This window comes from Ailuropoda melanoleuca, chromosome 1 (assembly GCF_002007445.2).
Source record: "Ailuropoda melanoleuca isolate Jingjing chromosome 1, ASM200744v2, whole genome shotgun sequence".
Classification (NCBI taxonomy): domain Eukaryota; kingdom Metazoa; phylum Chordata; class Mammalia; order Carnivora; family Ursidae; genus Ailuropoda; species Ailuropoda melanoleuca.
The window spans coordinates 184,402,924-184,420,439 of record NC_048218.1 but is presented as its reverse complement, the minus strand read 5'-3'; the positions used below and the strand labels follow the sequence as shown (position 1 = coordinate 184,420,439).

Genomic DNA, 17,516 nt, shown 5'->3' with positions numbered 1-17,516 from the left:
TGGATAGCTTGGAAGAAAAGAAGAGGACTAGAAGGATGGTGGGATGTTAATCTGAGAGATGTGGCTTTTGTTGTTGGCCATCTGACTCATTCTTGTGAGATAATGGGAAGACTGCATGATTTTTTGAGGTCTCCTTTTTTCCTGACACTTTCAAAATGCTGATGTGCCTATACATAGATCTAATGTGGACCTGAGGGAGACTCCCTATTGCAGGGTTGATGGCTTTTGTCTGAAAGGCCCATTCTCTCTTCTGATAGAACAGTGTGAACCTTTGGGATGGAATTCAGGCCCTCAGAGTGAGTAAAAAGCTTGTGGTGATGTTTGCCAGCATGTTCAATATGACAGATTGAACTGGTGGGGAATGATAAACTATTTTGTGTTTTTAACAAGCAAAGATGATTGTAATCAAATTTTAGTTTTAAAATTGGAATTTGTGCTGAAATAGGTTCTTAGGGGTTAGCATTCATTGCTTGTAGACTTCTAATACCAATTATTTATATTCAGTGATCTCCAGAAAACTTTTGTAAATTCTTTTTTTTCCTTAGACTAGTATTTTATTACGGAAACAAACACCAGGAATTGTTCTCTGCAATAATTTATCTCTTATCAATCTCCTTTTCCTTTCAGATATTATCAGATGCAACACAGCCTCTTGAAAGTCAGAATTTTTCTCCTGTGGTGCGAGACGTAAGTTATGAAAATAGTTTTTTTCCATGGGTGTGTTTTTCCCACTATCATCCTCTCTCCCTCTCTCCCTTTCCCTTTCTCTCTCCATCTTTGTTACATGAGCCCATGTTTGTGGGTCTAATACATGGACACTAAAATGTCTCGTGTCATACACATTTAGGCAGTGATTACGTCCAATGGTGTATTGACTGATAAGTATAAATATATCCAGAAACTCCGAGAGAACAGGTAAGCATTATTTTTGTCTTGGTTTTGTTGAGTATTTTTAAATGCTTCTTTGTGAGTTCATGATATTAGGTTTATACAATTTTGAAAATGTCTGTAAATGTAGGAAGTCCAAACTATGTGACTGGCTAAAACCAGTGGGAATTATTTTCCTCTGAACATCATTTTGGCTTTCTAATCTCCTGTGTAGACTTGTATGTAAGCAAGCAGAAGTCTAAAAAGTTGTCCTTTGGGTAGCCCCTTGTTCTTTCTCTAGCTTTTTGCATATTGATGTGTCTCAGCTATTTTCTCAAAGAAAATAAGCACACTAACGCTTTCTGTGGTGCTTTCAGTCTGATTTTTAGTTGAGTGTTTGGACTCTATTTTGTTTAGTATAATGTTTAGGGAAGTGGGCTCTTATTTAGAAATGAAGAGAAGTAGTGAAGAAAGAAAATGTTGAGAGGTCAGTTTTCCCTGGGAATTCTTTTTAGGAGGAAGGTGCCCAACAGTAATGTGGTAAATGTACCCAAGAGAATAGTTCTCCTAGAAAGATACTTAGCTAAGGCCCTTGTTTCCTTAATTGATTTTACTACTCAGAGTTTGAAAACATTGACATTTCTTTGGAATGTTCTGGTCCTCTTCAGCTGATTGCACTTGATTTGTGTTTATATCTGCTCCACTGGTCTATTCACATTTAACAAAATAACCCATGCACTGAATTCTCAGGAGAGACCAGAGTGGGAAAATTAAAAAGAAGCAAACAAACTGCCTTATCTTCTTTCTCAGTTCTTCTATCTGTAAGAAGTAAATAAAGAGATCAGCTTGGATCAAGTGTACTACTGCTGTGCTTGTCCATCTGTGTTAGTTTTCTTATAGTTACTTTTGATGTGTCAATGAAATATTCTGGAATAAGATACCAAGAGAGATTTGTTTTTGGTTTTTTTTTTTTTTTTAACTGCCTAACACTATAGTCCTGTAGGAGAGTTTCTTACGGGGTAAACTTCATGTATGTTTGTTTTTCATAATGCTCTGTATCTTTTGATTCTTATCATCTTATGATCTCTATATTACTAATCCTAATAACATGTCTAGCATGACTGGTCACGATGATGTTTTCACTTTTACACACCATATTTCTTGTAGCAGCAAATCTACTAGGACTTCCTACCCCCCTTCCTAGTGGAATTTCTGTCGAGAGACTGATAATGAAGATTGTATTTTGAAAGGAAATATAAGTTATCTTAAATATCTGCCTTATTCGAATATTCTCTTCTTCACTTAACATAGTGATTATTAACTTCGAGTGTTTGAGGTAGCTCTATTAAAGGACAGTATTAAAATCTAGGAGCGAGTTTTTAAAAATATATTTTGAACATCGTATTTTTGGACATCAAAATAATATAATTTAATTACTTAAAGTATAGAAAGTATTGTTAGAAAGGGTATACATTAACCAAATAATTGTGTTCTTTTCTGGGGGGTGAAATGGATGGGGATGAAGGTTAAAGGAGACTCACCTCATTAGTAGTATGAGTGTTGGGGGTGAAGAGGGGCAGGGACATTTTTGTATTTAAATTTATTTTTATTCACTAAGAATTAATGGACAGGTTAAGGTTTGAGAGACATCCTGGCCTAAAAGATTCCAATAACAGAGCCTTCCTTTTATGTCCCTGGCACCAAGTCATTCCTATGGTCTTACATGGATGTATCTATGAATTTGATTCTAAAGAGTTTTAATTAGTATCTTTTATATTTAAGACAGAATTTATTGAGCATTAAATGGGTTTGTAAAGATGAACAAGACAGTCACAGTCTTGGACGTCATAGTTTGTAGGAAAGACAGAATTAATCTGTTAGGAAGGGACAAATTCCAACAGAATAAACTGTTCAAGCATTAAAATCCTGCCTAGTAATTCATCTTAGGTTTTTATATTTAATCCATGGCATTTGTGATTTCAAAAGTATGGTTTTAATTGTTTTCCAGTGACCCTAATGATAAATGACAAAACAATGCCTAATATGGCTAATAATAATCTCCTTCTCAGATTGTTGTCTCCTCAGGTTGTGGTGAGGGGTAAGGTTTCTGATGTTTAGCCCCTGGCATGATTTTGAATCACGCCCCCTGGAAGGATAAAGTGTGGAACCAAGTTACTCAGTTGTGAGTGAGCCAGGTGATGGTCAGCATCTGTACCTCACCAGCGGTTGGGAAAACATGAAAGTATGGACATACACCGCAGAGAAGTCAGGGTCTGTGATTCAGCGCCTGAAATCTAAAATAATTAATGAAAAGTGTTGGTCTAAGGGAATTCCTGTTGAGGTTCTTATTATAAGAAATGTTGCTTCATAGTATAAAGTTTGGTTTGTTTGGGGGACAGCAAGATTTTGGTATTTAAATATGTTTTTGTTCTTTAATTTTTCTCCCCTTCCTCTCTTTTGTTTATAGAGAACTTGCTCAGTCACTTTCAATGGGCACCAAAAAAAAGGTCTTGGTTCTTGGATCTGGTTATGTATCTGAACCTGTGTTGGAATATCTGTCAAGAGATAACAAGATAGAAATAACAGTAGGTAAATAAGCCCTAATTTTTAAAGAAGAAGGAAAACTGATATCAAAGCATGCTTATTCTGTGAATTTTAGATGACTATCTTGTTTCTAAACTCTGAGAAATTATTTTTGGAGATGTTAAAATGTGTTTTACTCTCTGACTAGTGAAGGGTAATCTAAAAATTGGATTTTTGTATTCTTGAAATAGGCTCTGACATGAAGAACCAAATTGAACAGTTAGGCAAGAAATATAATATTAATCCTGTTAGCATGGACATTAGTAAACAAGCAGAGAAGTTGAGCTCCTTGGTGGCAAAACAGGATCTTGTCATCAGGTTAGTATCTCGGAAGAGGTGATTGTCATATCTTTTGTTGTTGTTTTGTCTCTTTCCTTATTTTCTTTCTCCTAAGTGAATTTTTAGTTGAAGTGTGCACCCAGAAATGTACCCAAATCATAAGTGTATATAGTTCAGTGAATTTTCATGGTGAACACACTTCATAACCATCATCCACATCCAGAAACAGATTAATAGTACCCCAGAAGCCCTCCATGTGTCTGTTTCCATTATTAGCCCTATCTCTCAATGGTAAGCCCAATCCTGGCCTCTCATGTATGCATTAATTCTTGCTAGTTTCAACTCTGTACACTTGGAACCACTCAGAATGTCCTCATTTGTGTCTGCCTTCTTTCTGCAACACAGCGATTGTGAGAGTTGTTTGTGTTGTTGCCTGTAATTATGGTTTATTCATTCTCATTGCTCTGTAACATTGCATTGTGTGAATATACCCCTAATATCCATTTGACTGTTGATGGATGTTTAGATTGTTTCTGGAATTTGGTTATTATCAATTGTGTGGCTATGAACATTTTAGTATTTAGCATTTTGGTTCCCATATATACACATTTCTGTTGGATATCTATCTAGAAGTGGAATTGCTGTGTCAGAAGTAGTTATGTTTCATATGTTTTGGTGGCTATTTTATCTTTTGGACTTAAAAAGCTTAAGTGAAAATGAGTAGATTCTTAGCCTTATGACCATTTTTAGTCTTATCGGAGGGACAGATTTTGAACTACAATGTTTGCTACTGATAAAAATGCAGATCTAACTTCTAGGTACAGAGCCAAATGTGGATCACTCTATAATTAAACTGGGTTTTAAAATACCGAAGTGATGAAAATAGTCATTTATTCTTAGAATATAATTTTTCCAAGATGGAAGGAAGAAAGCTACCTGCTCATCCACGATTAGGCGACTTTCACAGTTAGATCAGATTAAAATGGTATCTTTGGAGGAAGTTCTGTGATGTCCTACTTTAAAAAAACAAAAAACAAAAAACAAAATGGTTTTCGAAAGCATACAATAGGAAAGGTAATCCTGTGTGGGAACTTGGGCATTATCTCTTGAAGTATTTAAATTATAGGCTGACTTTACACACTTAAAATAATATTCTATTTATATAAATTTAATGTGCAATAATTTTTATTCAGCAAAAATTTACCAATGACCGATAGACCTTGTCTGTCCGTGATATGATAATGATTCATAATGGAATGTTCTAGGCTTCTGAATAAAACAAAGAGAATTTGTTTCACCACACATAGATACCTAAATAAAACACTGGTTTTTTTTTCATAAAAAAAGAAAACAATGTAAGACACATTTGGAACTAAGTCTGAAGCAAACTATGACAAGATAATAATCTATTAATATGTGCATATTTTAAAATTTAGCAAACTGATGGCCTCCAATAAAATTTAACATTAACAAAATCTGTTTCATATTTAATTTTTCTTAGTTCGTTGAGTTTCCATGCTGAATAGTGTTAATGTTGTTAAATACTATTATCCTGTAGCGTTCTTTAAAGAATTTTTTATTCTTTAAGTTGGAGAAAAAGTGTTTTGACAAAAACACAATAATAGTGTCTATCAAAATAAAATCAAGAATATGTTTCACAAAAAAAATTTATAATAATATGTCAAATCCTCATGGTTTGAATTTGGCAGTTCTAGTTCTTAATGATTTAATGTGAAGTAGTGATTGAGTTTGATAAGTTACTTTGAAAATTCCATTTGTATCTTGTGTATGTTTTAACAAGTGGCATTTCTAATTATTTGGATTAATTGGGTTGGAATCAACTCAAATAATTCAAGAGTTATGTCCCTTCAGTAGGTACTATATTACATATGCAATGAGTCATGAATGCTAATCCTTTTGTGTAAAGTAGGCACCATTAATCACGGTTCTGGCATTCTAGTTCTTAGCATATTATTTGGTTGGTGCAGATTATGCCAGAGTTTAAAAATGTTATTAGATCTTAATAAAATTTTTATCAAGAAAGATTTTAATGTGAGGAGTGTGACCAAAAAAATCTCTACTTCATCTTTAAGATGATGTCATTAATACTTTCCCAACAAAGAGTTTTGCATGTATTTTGTTCATTGCCTTTTAAGGGATTACCATGTTTGGTAATAATTCTTTTTGATTAAAAAAGTCAAAAAACAGAGATTGAGAGTTTTCATATTGATACCGGCAAAATGTGAACACAATTTTATTCCACATGATAATAAATCTAAGTAGCAATACTCTATTAACCTGAGGAGGCATAAGTATCTCAAAGGTAGTTTTATTGTTTTGTTTTATATAAAATAGAGAAAATCTGAAGTTTGCTAGAAGAATCTGACAAATACAGTGAAATAGTGTGATCATGTTTATAAGTTTGTATTTATATTTTCATTATACTATGTAGACTGCTTCACCAGATAGTCAAGAAGCTAGTAGAACTTGAATATTTTTATGCAATTGACAGGATGTTTTATTATTCCTTGGCTAGAATATAAATATATTCATTTATATTAACATTTATGGAAATTTATTTTTTTAATTTTATTTTATTATATTATGTTAATCACCATACAGTACATCCCCAGATTCCGATGTAAAGTTTGATGCTTCATTAGTTGCGTATAACACCCAGTGCACCATGCAATACGTGCCCTCCTTACTACCCATCACCAGTCTATCCCATTCCCCCACCCCCTCCCCTCTGAAGTCTTCAGTTTGTTTCTCATAGTCCATAGTCTCTCATGTTTCATTCCCCCTTCTGATTACCCCCCTTTTCTTTATCCCTTTCTTCCCCTACCGATCATCCTAGTTCTTATGTTCCATAGATGAGAGAAATCATATGATAATTGTCTTTCTCTGCTTGACTTATTTCACTTAGCATTATCTCCTCCAGTGCCGTCCATGTTGCAGCAAATGTTGAGAATTCGTTCTTTCTGATAGCTGAGTAATATTCCATTGTATATATGGACCACAGCTTCTTAATCCAGTCATCTGTTGAAGGGCATCTCGGCTCCTTCCATGATTTGGCTATTGTGGACAATGCAGCTATGAACATTGGGGTGCATATGGCCCTTCTCTTTACTACGTCTGTATCTTTGGGGTAAACACCCAGTAGTGCAATGGCTGGGTCATAGGGTAGTTCAATTTTTAACTTTTTAAGGGACCTCCACACTGTTTTCCAGAGTGGCTGTACCAACTTGCATTCCCACCAACAATGTAGGAGGGATCCCCTTTCTCCACATCCTCTCCAACAATTGTTGTTTCTTGCCTTGTCTATCTTTGCCATTCTAACTGGCGTAAGGTGGTATCTCAGTGTGGTTTTGATTTGAATTTCCCTGATGGCTAATGATTTTGAACATTTTTTCATGTGTCTGTTAGCCATTTGTATGTCTTCATTGGAAAAGTGTCTGTTCATATCTTCTGCCCATTTTATGATTTGTTTATTTGTTTCTCGTGTATTGAGTTTGAGAAGTTCTTTGTAGATCTTGGATACCAGTCCTTTATCTGTGGTGTCCTTTGCAAATATATTCTCCCATTCCGTGGGCTGTCTCTTAGTTTTTTTGACTGTTTCCTTGGCTGTGCAGAAGCTCTTTATCCTGATAAAGTCCCATAAGTTCATTTTATCTTTTATTTCTCTTGCCTTTGGAGATGTGTCGTGAAAAAGGTTGCTCTGGCCGATGTCATAGAAGTTGTTGCCTATGTTCTCCTCTAGAATTTTGATGGATTCCTGTCTCACATTGAGGTCTTTCATCCATTTGGAGTTTATTTTTGTGTATGGTGTGAGAGAGTGGTCAAGTTTCATTCTTTTGCATGTAGCTGTCCAATTTTCCCAGCACCATTTATTGAAGAGACTGTCTTTTTTCCACCGGATGTTTTTTCCTGCTTTATCAAAGATTAGTTGCCCAAAGAGCCGAGGGTCCATTTCTGGGTTCTCTATTCTGTTCCATTGGTCGATGTGTCTGTTTTTGTGCCAGTACCATGCTGTCTTTGTGATCACAGCTTTGTAGTACAGCTCGAAATCCGGCATTGTGATGCCCCCAGCTTTGTTTTTCCTTTTCAACAGTTCCTTGGAGATTCGGGGCCTTTTCTGGTTCCATACAAATTTAAGGACTATTTGTTCCAGTTCTTTGAAAAATGTCCTCGGTATTTTGATCGGGATAGCATTGAAAGTGTAGATTGCTCTGGGTAGTATGGACATTTTAACTATGTTAATTCTTCCAATCCATGAGCATGGAATATTTTTCCATCTTTTTATGTCTTCCTCAATATCTTTCAAAAGTGATCTATAGTTTCTAGCATATAGGTCCTTTACGTCTCTGGTTAAGTTAATTCCAAGGTAACGCATGGTTTTTGGTGTTATTGTAAATGGGATGGATTCCCTAATTTCTCTTTCTTCAGTCTCGTTATTCGTGTATAGAAATGCAACTGATTTCTGGGCATTGATTTTGTATCCTGCCACCTTACTGAATTGTTCTATAACTTCTAATAGTTTGGGAGTGGATTCCTTTGGGTTTTCCATATAGAGTATCATGTCATCTGCAAAGAGAGACAGTTTGACTTCTTCTTTGCCGATTTGGATACCTTTGATCCCTTTTTGTCTTCTGATTGCTGTTGCAAGGACTTCTAGTACTATGTTGAATAATAGTGGCGAGAGTGGGCATCCTTGTCGTGTTCCTGATCTTAAGGGAAAGGCTTCCAGCTTTTCCCCATTGAGAATAATGCTTGCAGTAGGCTTTTCATAGATGGCTTTTATGAGATTGAGAAATGTACCCTCTATTCCTACACTCTGAAGGGTTTTAATCAGGAAAGGATGCTGTATTTTGTCAAATGCTTTTTCTGCATCAATTGAGAGGATCATATGGTTCTTGAGTCTTTTCTTGTTGATATGATGTATCACATTGATTGATTTGCGAGTGTTGAACCATGCTTGCATCCCAGGTATGAATCCCACTTGGTCATGATGGATAATCCTTTTAATGTACTGTTGGATTCTATTAGCAAGGATCTTGTTGAGGATTTTGGCATCCATATTCATTAGAGAAATCGGTCTGTAATTCTCCTTTTTGAGGGGGTCTTTGCCTGGTTTGGGGATCAAGGTAATATTAGCCTCATAGAATGAGTTTGGTAGCTTTCCTTCTGTTTCTATTTTTTGAAATAGCTTTAGGAGAATAGGTATTATTTCTTCTTTGAATGTTTGGTAGAATTCCCCAGGAAAACCGTCTGGGCCTGGAGTTTTATTATTTGGAAGGTTGTTTATCACTGACTCAATTTCTTCATAGTTAATTGGCCTATTTAAGAAATCTATTTCTTCCTGTTTCAGTCTTGGTAGTTTATAGGTTTCCAGGAAGGCCTCCATCTCTTCCAGATTGTTTAGTTTTTTGGCATATAGCTGTTGATAAAAGTTTCTAATAATCCTTGCAATTTCAATGGTGCTGGTCGTGACCTCTCCCTTTTCAGTCATAATTTTAATAATCTCAGTCCTTTCTCTTTGTTTTTGGACAAGTTTTGCCAGTGGTCTATCAATTTTATGGATTCTCTCAAAGAACCAGCTTCTAGTCCTGTTGATCTGCTCTACTGTGGTTCTGGTCTCTAATTCATTGATTTCTGCTCTAATCTTGGTCAACTCCTTCCTTGTCAGTGGGTTAGGCCTGTCCCTCTGTTGCTGTTCCAGTTTCTTGAGGTGAGAATATAGAAACTGCATTTTAGATTTTTCTATTCTTTTGAGTGAGGCTTGGATGGCTATGTATTTCCCCCTTAGGACTGCCTTTGCAGTATCCCATAGGTTTTGGACCGTTGTGTATTCATTCTCGTTGGTCTCCATAAATTGTTTAATTTGTTTTTTGATTTCCTGGTTTATCGAGTCATTCTTGAGCAGGATGGTTCTTAGCCTCCAAGTGTTTGAGTTTCTTCCAGGTTTTTCCTTGTGGTTGAGTTCCAATTTCAGAGCGTTGTGGTCTGAGAATATGCAGGGGATAATTTCAATCTTTTGGTATTGGCTGAGACCTGTTTTGTGTCCCAGAGCATGATCTATTCTTGAGAATGTTCCATGGGCATTTGAATAGAATGAGTATTCTTTGGTTCTGGGGTGTAGTGTTCTATATATATCTATGAGGTCCAACTCGTCGAGTATGGCATTCAAAGCCTTTGATTCTTTGCTTAGTTTTTGCCAGGGTGTTCTGTCTATTTCTGATAGTGGGGTGTTGAGGTCCCCTACTATTACTGTGTTCTTATCTATATGTCTCTTTATTTTGGTTAAGAGTTGGCTTGTGTATCTTGCTGCTCCCCTGTTGGGGGCATATATATTAATAATTGTCATATCCACTTGTTGAATACTTCCTTTAAGAATAATATAGTGCCCTTCTGTATCTCTCTCTATGGCCTCTAGTTTAAAATCCAGTCTATCTGATATGAGAATTGCTACTCCAGCTTTCTTTTGAGGTCCATTTGCGTGGAAGATGGTACTCCATCCCCTTACTCTAAGTCTGAATGCATCTTTGGGTTCAAAATGAGTCTCTTGTAGACAGCAAATGGATGGGTCATGTCTTTTTATCCAATCTGCAACCCTGTGGCGTTTTATGGGAGAGTTTAAGCCATTTAGATTGATAGAGATTATTGACAGATATGATTTTAATGATGCCATTTCTCTTTAAAGTCTTTGTATCGGTTGTGACTTGCTGCTCTGTATCACTCTTGGGGCCTTTTTACCTTTATAGAGCCCCCCTTAATATCTCCTGTAGGGCTGGTTTCGTGGTTACGAAATTGGTTAATGATTGGCGATTTTGGAACGTCTTTATTTCTCCATCAATTCTGAATGACAGCTTTGCTGGATAAAGGATCCTTGGCTGCATGTTTTTCTCTGAAAGAGCTTTAAAAATGCCCCCCCAAGCCTTTCTCTCATTCCAGGTCTCTGTAGACAGGTCTGACGTAATCCTGATACCTTTGCCTTGGTACGTGAGAAATTTCTTTGCCCTGGCCGCTTTCAATACTGTATCCTTGGATCTAATATTTGCGAATTGCACTATGACATGCCGTGGCGTAGGTTTGTCCTGGTTGAGCTTGGATGGGGTCCTCTCTGCCTCTTGGACACGAATGCTTGTTTCCCTTGCTAGATTAGGGAAGTTTTCAGCTACAATTTGTTCAAATATCTCTTCTAGACCTCTGTTTTTCTCCACCCCTTCAGGGATGCCGATGATTCTGACATTGGATCGTTTCATAGAGTCAGTAATCTCCCGTAATCTACATTCGTGGGCGTGGATTTTTTTAAGACCAGCTTCTATTTTCGTTTTTTCTTCTACTAACCCATCCTCCAATTCGCTAACGCGTTCCTCTGCCTCGGTGACCCTGGCCGTCAGAGCCTCTAGTTTTGACTGTATTTGGCCCACTGAGTTTTTAATTTCTGTCAGATTCGCTCTCATTTCTGCCCTTAGGGATTCTATATTCTCAGCAACGCTTTCTCTGATGCTTTTTTCAAGTTTACTCATCATCTTGACCATTGTTGCTCTGAATTCCATTTCTGATAATTGGGATACATCCATATGTATTAATTCTGTGGCCGAGGCCAATTCTGTGGCAGAGGCCACAGACTCATTATCTTTTCTTTGCTGGGGGGGACTTCTCCTTCTCGTCATTCTGATGAAGAGAGATTGCAGGGTTGTCCAGAGCCCAAGTGTTGACTGGGACCCAGGCCGTGCGCCCTTGTTTTATAGAGATCTTAGGGATGTGGGCTTCTTCCTTAAAGAGTTTATTTATTTATTTGAGAGAGAGAGAGACAGTCAGCAAGAAAGGGAACCCAAGCAGAGGAGTGGGAGAGGAAGAAGCAGGTTCCCGGTGGAGAAGCCCGATGAAGGACTCCTTACGGAGCGTTGTGATCACACCCTAATCCGAAGACAGGTGCTTGGTGACTGCGCCACTCAGGCGCTCCGGGTTGTGGGCTTCTTGATTTTTCAGCCTGCCTTCTGGGGGAGGGGCCTGCCTGCAGGTACTCAGAAAACCCTGTTTGGGTAGAGTCTCTGTGTCCCTTGCGAGGGGGGATGGGGATGGGCACCCTGTGAGCCGGTATTTCCGGGCTTTTGTTCTCTGGCGGCTTTCCCTGGCGGTTTGCTATGCCTCTTCTGAGAGAGCAGCAGCGGCTGAAATTCAGCCTCTGTCTCAGAACAGAGGGATCGCGGATCGTTCTCCACTGATGTTCTGGCCACTTTAACTCTGTTTCTGTTGGTGCTGCTCAACCCTGCAGCATCCCTGTGCGCCCCACACCCGGCGTCCCAGCCCTCACTTCCAGGGCCGGCACGTCTCTGTCCTTTGTGTTTATGGAAATTTATTTTTTGTGATTGTGTAGTCCTAGTGCCAAATTAAAACACCAAAGCCAGATTTTTAGAAAACCCAGTTGAAGTTGAGTTTTGAACACAGTTTCATTTTTTGCTTAGCATATAGATTTCTAACCATTTTGATAGCTTTTACACCAATCAGTACCATTAAAGCTTATTTCCTCCTTTGGACCTTCTTAGATTCTACTCCGTAATGTAACATCTGGGGCACTTTGACTTAGTTTAACCCAACCTGATAGCCATTTGGGAAATATGGAAGAAAAAGAAAAAGAACCTTATCTTTTAGTAGGGCAGCCAAGACAGACAATCACAGAAATGTAAGGATGAATGGAATAAATCTCATTAAATGTTGCAAAGAAGTAGCTGAATGAATGCAGAAGAAGATGATCTGGCTTTGGGGGTACCTGGGAGAGCTTCTTGGAGGAGATGCCTTTTCAGACATTTCTTTAAGTAGGGTATGGCCTGGATGGGGGTGAGTGGGTGGACATAGTATTCCAAGTAGAAGGTACAGTGAGAGTACAGTTCCAGAGCTGGAAAAGTACAGGCTCTGAGTGGAGAATTAGAATAACTTTTTTGGTTCCTATATGTGGTTTATGAAGGAGATAGAGGGTAATGGAAATAGAGTAATGGAAAGATTAGATGAGGGTCAAATTGTGGAGGGTTTTAAATGTGATAACAGGATGAATTTATTCTGTAGTTCTCAAAGAGTCATCAGTCACCTTGAAGAGAATAATTTAATCAGAGTGATGTCTTAGCTTTAGTGCAGCTCAAGGTATATTGGAAGGTAGGATTGGGAAAGTTTCTGATTAGTTTCTCTCTGTTTTTAAGCTTGTTGCCTTATGCATTGCATCCTCTTGTGGCTAAGGCATGCATCACAAGCAAAGTTAACATGATCACTGCAAGCTACATCACACCTGCGCTAAAAGAATTAGAAAAGAGGTAAGATTCATTTTCAACAAAGTAGCTCCATGGCATTATTTTTATTTTGTATCCAACTTTTTCTTCCTCCCCTTCCCACCTGTTGTAGTGTGGAAGATGCTGGCATCACAGTCATTGGTGAACTGGGATTGGACCCTGGTCTTGATCATATGTTGGCAATGGAAACCATAGATAAAGCCAAGGAAGTGGGAGCCACGGTGAGCTCAATTTACACCCAAGGGTCCATTTAGGAAAATATTGAAAGGCCCAGATTTTGGCATACAGAAATAATCTTTTTATAATTTTGATTAACAAAGCTGCTATATTCTAACTCATATGCTGACTAGAACTTTCTAGTAAAATCCTTTAACCGCAGAAATATCTGTAGGGTAAAACAATGTCCAAGGTTTAACAATAGATTTTTAGAGAAATGCTACTGAAATGTTTTGTTTTAATGAAAGATTTTAGAGTGCTTTTGGAGATAGTAAGGTTTGACTTTTATTTTTTAATTTTTTAAAAAGTAGCCTTAAGAACATTTTTATTTTTTTCCAACTTGATTTCTTTTTTATTATTTTTAATTATTTTTAATATTTAAATTCAATTAATTAACATAGAGTGTATTAGTTTCAGAGGTAGAGTTCAGTGATTCATCAGTTTTATATAATACCCAGTGCTCATTGCATCACGTGTCCTCCTTAATGTCCATCACCCAGTTACCCCATCCTCCCACCCCCCTCCAGCAAACTCTTAACCCTATAGTTAAGAGTCTCTTATGATTTGTCTCCCTCTCTGCTTTTGTCTTGTTTTATTTTTCCCTCCCTTCTCCTATGATCTTCTGTTTTGTTTCTTAAATTCCCCATATGAGTGAGATCATATGGTAATTGTCTTTCTCTGATTGACTTATTTTGCTTAGCATAATACCCTCTAGTTCCATCCACATCGTTGCAAATGGCAAGATTTCATTTTTTTCCGATGGGTGAGTGGTATTCCATTGTATATGTATATATACCACATCTTTATCCATGAATTGATAAAGGTTTGACTTCTAAAAGTGGGAAAAATTCTGTGGAATATTGTCAGTCTTTTGGTATATAAAGTGTCTTTACACATGAGAAGGAACTATTGGATATGAAAATGTGATGAGTCAGATTAAATGCTTTAGGTTATATATATGTAACGTGGATGTAATCAAATATAGAATCAATTAGAATTATATTTTATATAAAGATTAATTATGTATTAATTCGATATTAATACAAATTATTTATACTTATGTATTACAAAATATATAATCAAATTATAGTCAAATATATCATTTGAACACAAAAGTAAGGAGGAACTGACCAAGCAGAATTGAGTTAATAGTTGGATTTTTAACTAGGACAGTATTAGTCACGATCTCCAGTAGATTTAAAAAATGTGTGTGTGTGTTTGTATGTGTGTATATATACATATACATATATATAATCGTATGGTGTTTGGCTTTGAGGAAGGCTTAAAGGCTTTAAGAAAGGCTTTTGAAAGCCTTTGTAAGTTTAAGAAAAAAAAAAGCAAGTTTACCTCATTTACCCCATTTCTGTCATTGTCTTTCATCCCTTATTTTACAGATTGAATCTTACATTTCCTACTGTGGTGGGCTTCCAGCCCCTGAACATTCAGACAATCCTTTGAGATACAAATTTAGCTGGAGTCCAGTGGGAGTTTTGATGAACATAATGCAGCCCGCCACCTACCTGCTCAGTGGAAAGGTGAAGGATTATCAGCAAAGCTTTAGAGATACAAACCTGCCATGACTGTCTCAGAAAGTCCAGACTCTTCCTCCCTGCTACCCTGGCCTTTGATTAGTGGCTCTGCTGTGTGTCCTCCATTCTCTCCTCCACCAGTGTTTCCCAGTGGGTATTTTCTGTTCCACTTAGTGTGGTCTACTGGCTGTTCCCAGCAAAGCCTGTGCTCATTCTTTCTTCACCTTCTTGCAAGTTGTTTCTGCAGTTTGAAAATTTACTTCTCAGCTTATGCATATATAAATACAGGTTGTCTTGTGATTTATTTCAGCAGGACAAACATTTACTGGGTCCTGAATGTGTGCTGAGTCCCTACTGAGTGCAAGGCATCAAAGGTTGCCACACCGAATGAAGTTCCTGACCTCAGAGAACTCATAGCTGGAATTGGGGGTGGCTCTTGGAATGGAGGGTTTAGTGGGTCAGGGAAAGAGGCTAACTTGTTTTCCCAGCTGCTGTGTACCAGAATGTAAGAGCCCTCCGAATGCAGTGTTATTTTCATCACCCACCTCCTACTGTCCTGGAAAAGAGACCGGCCCGTGTTTGGTGTACACGAACATGTGAATGCAGGGAAAATTCTTGCTTCCATGCGGCAAATGCTTATTTTCAGGAGGCTATATAAATGAAAAGGTGATAACCATGGGAGGGTCAGCAGAGTGCAGCCTGTGCGCGAGAAAGAGCTCGGGCTTTGATGTTAGTGGGCCTGGCTTTGTGCTCTAGCTCTGTCGTGACCAGGGGTGCCGCTGGAACCGTCTGTGCATCTCTCTGAGCTTTGGGCTCCTTGTCTGAAGATAAGCAGAGTCATACCAGCTGTGTAGGGTGCTTGCAGCGGGGCTCACTGGCATCAAATAGATGGCAATCTGCCTAACAGCAGGTTCTCAGGCAGGTCATAAGTCCCCAGCAAGAATTAGCTATGTAAAGAAATGGATGGTGGTGAGTGCTCAGGAAAAGCAAGAGGTTATTTTCAGGCAGCAGAAGTTGTGTATATTGAATTTGAAGTTTTTCCCTTTCATCCCAAACTCCTTTTGTGAAAAAGGAATGCTTTTTGCATCTCCCTGACACTGTGGAGGAGGCTGAGAGAAAACACGGTGCTTTGCTTTTCTTTGCTAAAATGATACTTTTTTCAAGGTCCTACTCAAGTTCCCTCTTGTGGATGCAGCTTTTCCTGACCACTCCAGCCCCCATTCACTATTCTTTTGTCCAGACTCCCACACTTTGTGTGTAAGAAGCTTCCGGATGCTGTATTATTCACTCAGTAATTCAAGTGCATCTGTCTCTCTCCCAACCCAGATTGTTAAACTTCTTAAAGATTCTCTTGTATTCTTGTCCCTCTGTCCCCTCTGCCGCTATCACCCCCACCACAGAGCAGGCCTTATATAATTCAGGGCCTCATGATGGAGGGTCAGGTGACCTCTCTGGCTTCTGCTTAAAGTTGAAGCCTTAAACTTTTCCAGCAACTCAGGCAGTGGCCTGTGAACTAGGATGTGTCTCACTGTCCTACATCCTTGCAGGAATTTCCAGCCACTGGCACCATTTTTAACTTCTAACTTCTCATAGTATTTCTAGCAAATATGATTCCCTTCCACATATTTGGAAGACAGTGGCTGTGTCTTCTTTTAGTTCTGCCTTCTCCAAGGGTGGTGGGACATTGATGGCACGGGGGGGTGACGTGGCAGGGCTTCGCCATCATCTCCTTCAACCTCCTCTCCCAGGCGACTCCATGTGAAACAAATACTCTCCAGATCGTGCTTGCTCTGCAAACACAGCTCTGAGAGGGGTTTTGTAGCTTTCTTCCCATTGCCTGCCCCTACCTGGACTGGACTGCAGCACCCAGCCCTCCTTTTAGGAGGAGCCGCTGCTCTCCATTGCCCGCAACTATTTTGAATGCAGTCAGCAGGTGTATCACTGGGGCCATAATCTGGAATGCTGCACCTTGTCAATCAGTAGCCGTCTCAAAATACCCACAAATAAGCACGATTAGGGGGACAGTATGGTGTAGTAGAAAGAACATGGACATTGGAGTCAGACAGACCTGGCTTCAGATCTGCCTCTGGGTGACTCTCAATTTCTGCTTCTGCAAAATGGGTTTGCGTGGACTAAAGGTAATGTAAGTAAGGCACCTAGCACAGAACGGGTCCAGAATAAACTGTATATTTCCTGTATTTAAGTGTTTTGTCAGTTTAGCAATCAAGCTTACTGTCAGTCAGTGGTTAGGAGATGTGTGGGCGTGGGTGTGGGAAGAGCTGGATTTAGAGCAGCCCGTGGCTGCAGTGGGTAATGAGCCACTATTTCTGCTGGCAGTGGGTGTTGGGAGCGAGCACTGCTGAGTCAGAAAAAATACATGTTCTCTGCCAAATAAATAATATGTCCTTCTTCATCCGAGCCATTAATAAAATATTAAGCAGGACAGGGCGTATTCATGAACCCCATGATATGCCACTAGAAATACAACTCTGGATTGATGTCAAATGACAGTGATTACCCAGTGATTTTGGGGACAAGTTGTTTTGGCAGCTGTCAGTCTCTAAGTGAATCATTACTCTTCAGCTGATACTTCTCTGTTTTCTTCCAAGGATCTCATGGTAAACTTATGAACCAGCTGATTTATTTCTGGAATATAGTAGTCTCTACTGAATTTTTCTTTAAAATAATTTCCTCACCTTCGAATAATTAAAAGCAAAAAGCAAAAAACTTCAGAATTGCCATGAGTTCTAGAAGT

The 17,516-nt window shown here is 38.5% G+C and overlaps 1 protein-coding gene across 3 annotated transcripts in view; it reads left to right on the top strand.

The window, feature by feature from the left end:
• Positions 1–17,516, top strand: part of AASS (aminoadipate-semialdehyde synthase) — a 64,384-nt gene that overhangs the window by 35,895 nt on the left and 10,973 nt on the right. For all 3 annotated transcript variants that reach the window (XM_002919017.4, XM_019799435.2, XM_034671209.1), the window contains 7 exons: positions 628–687; positions 848–915; positions 3,335–3,456; positions 3,642–3,768; positions 12,930–13,040; positions 13,129–13,237; positions 14,627–14,767. In XM_002919017.4, the coding sequence (XP_002919063.1) occupies positions 628–687; positions 848–915; positions 3,335–3,456; positions 3,642–3,768; positions 12,930–13,040; positions 13,129–13,237; positions 14,627–14,767 (738 nt within the window). The remainder of the gene's footprint in view (positions 1–627; positions 688–847; positions 916–3,334; positions 3,457–3,641; positions 3,769–12,929; positions 13,041–13,128; positions 13,238–14,626; positions 14,768–17,516) is intronic.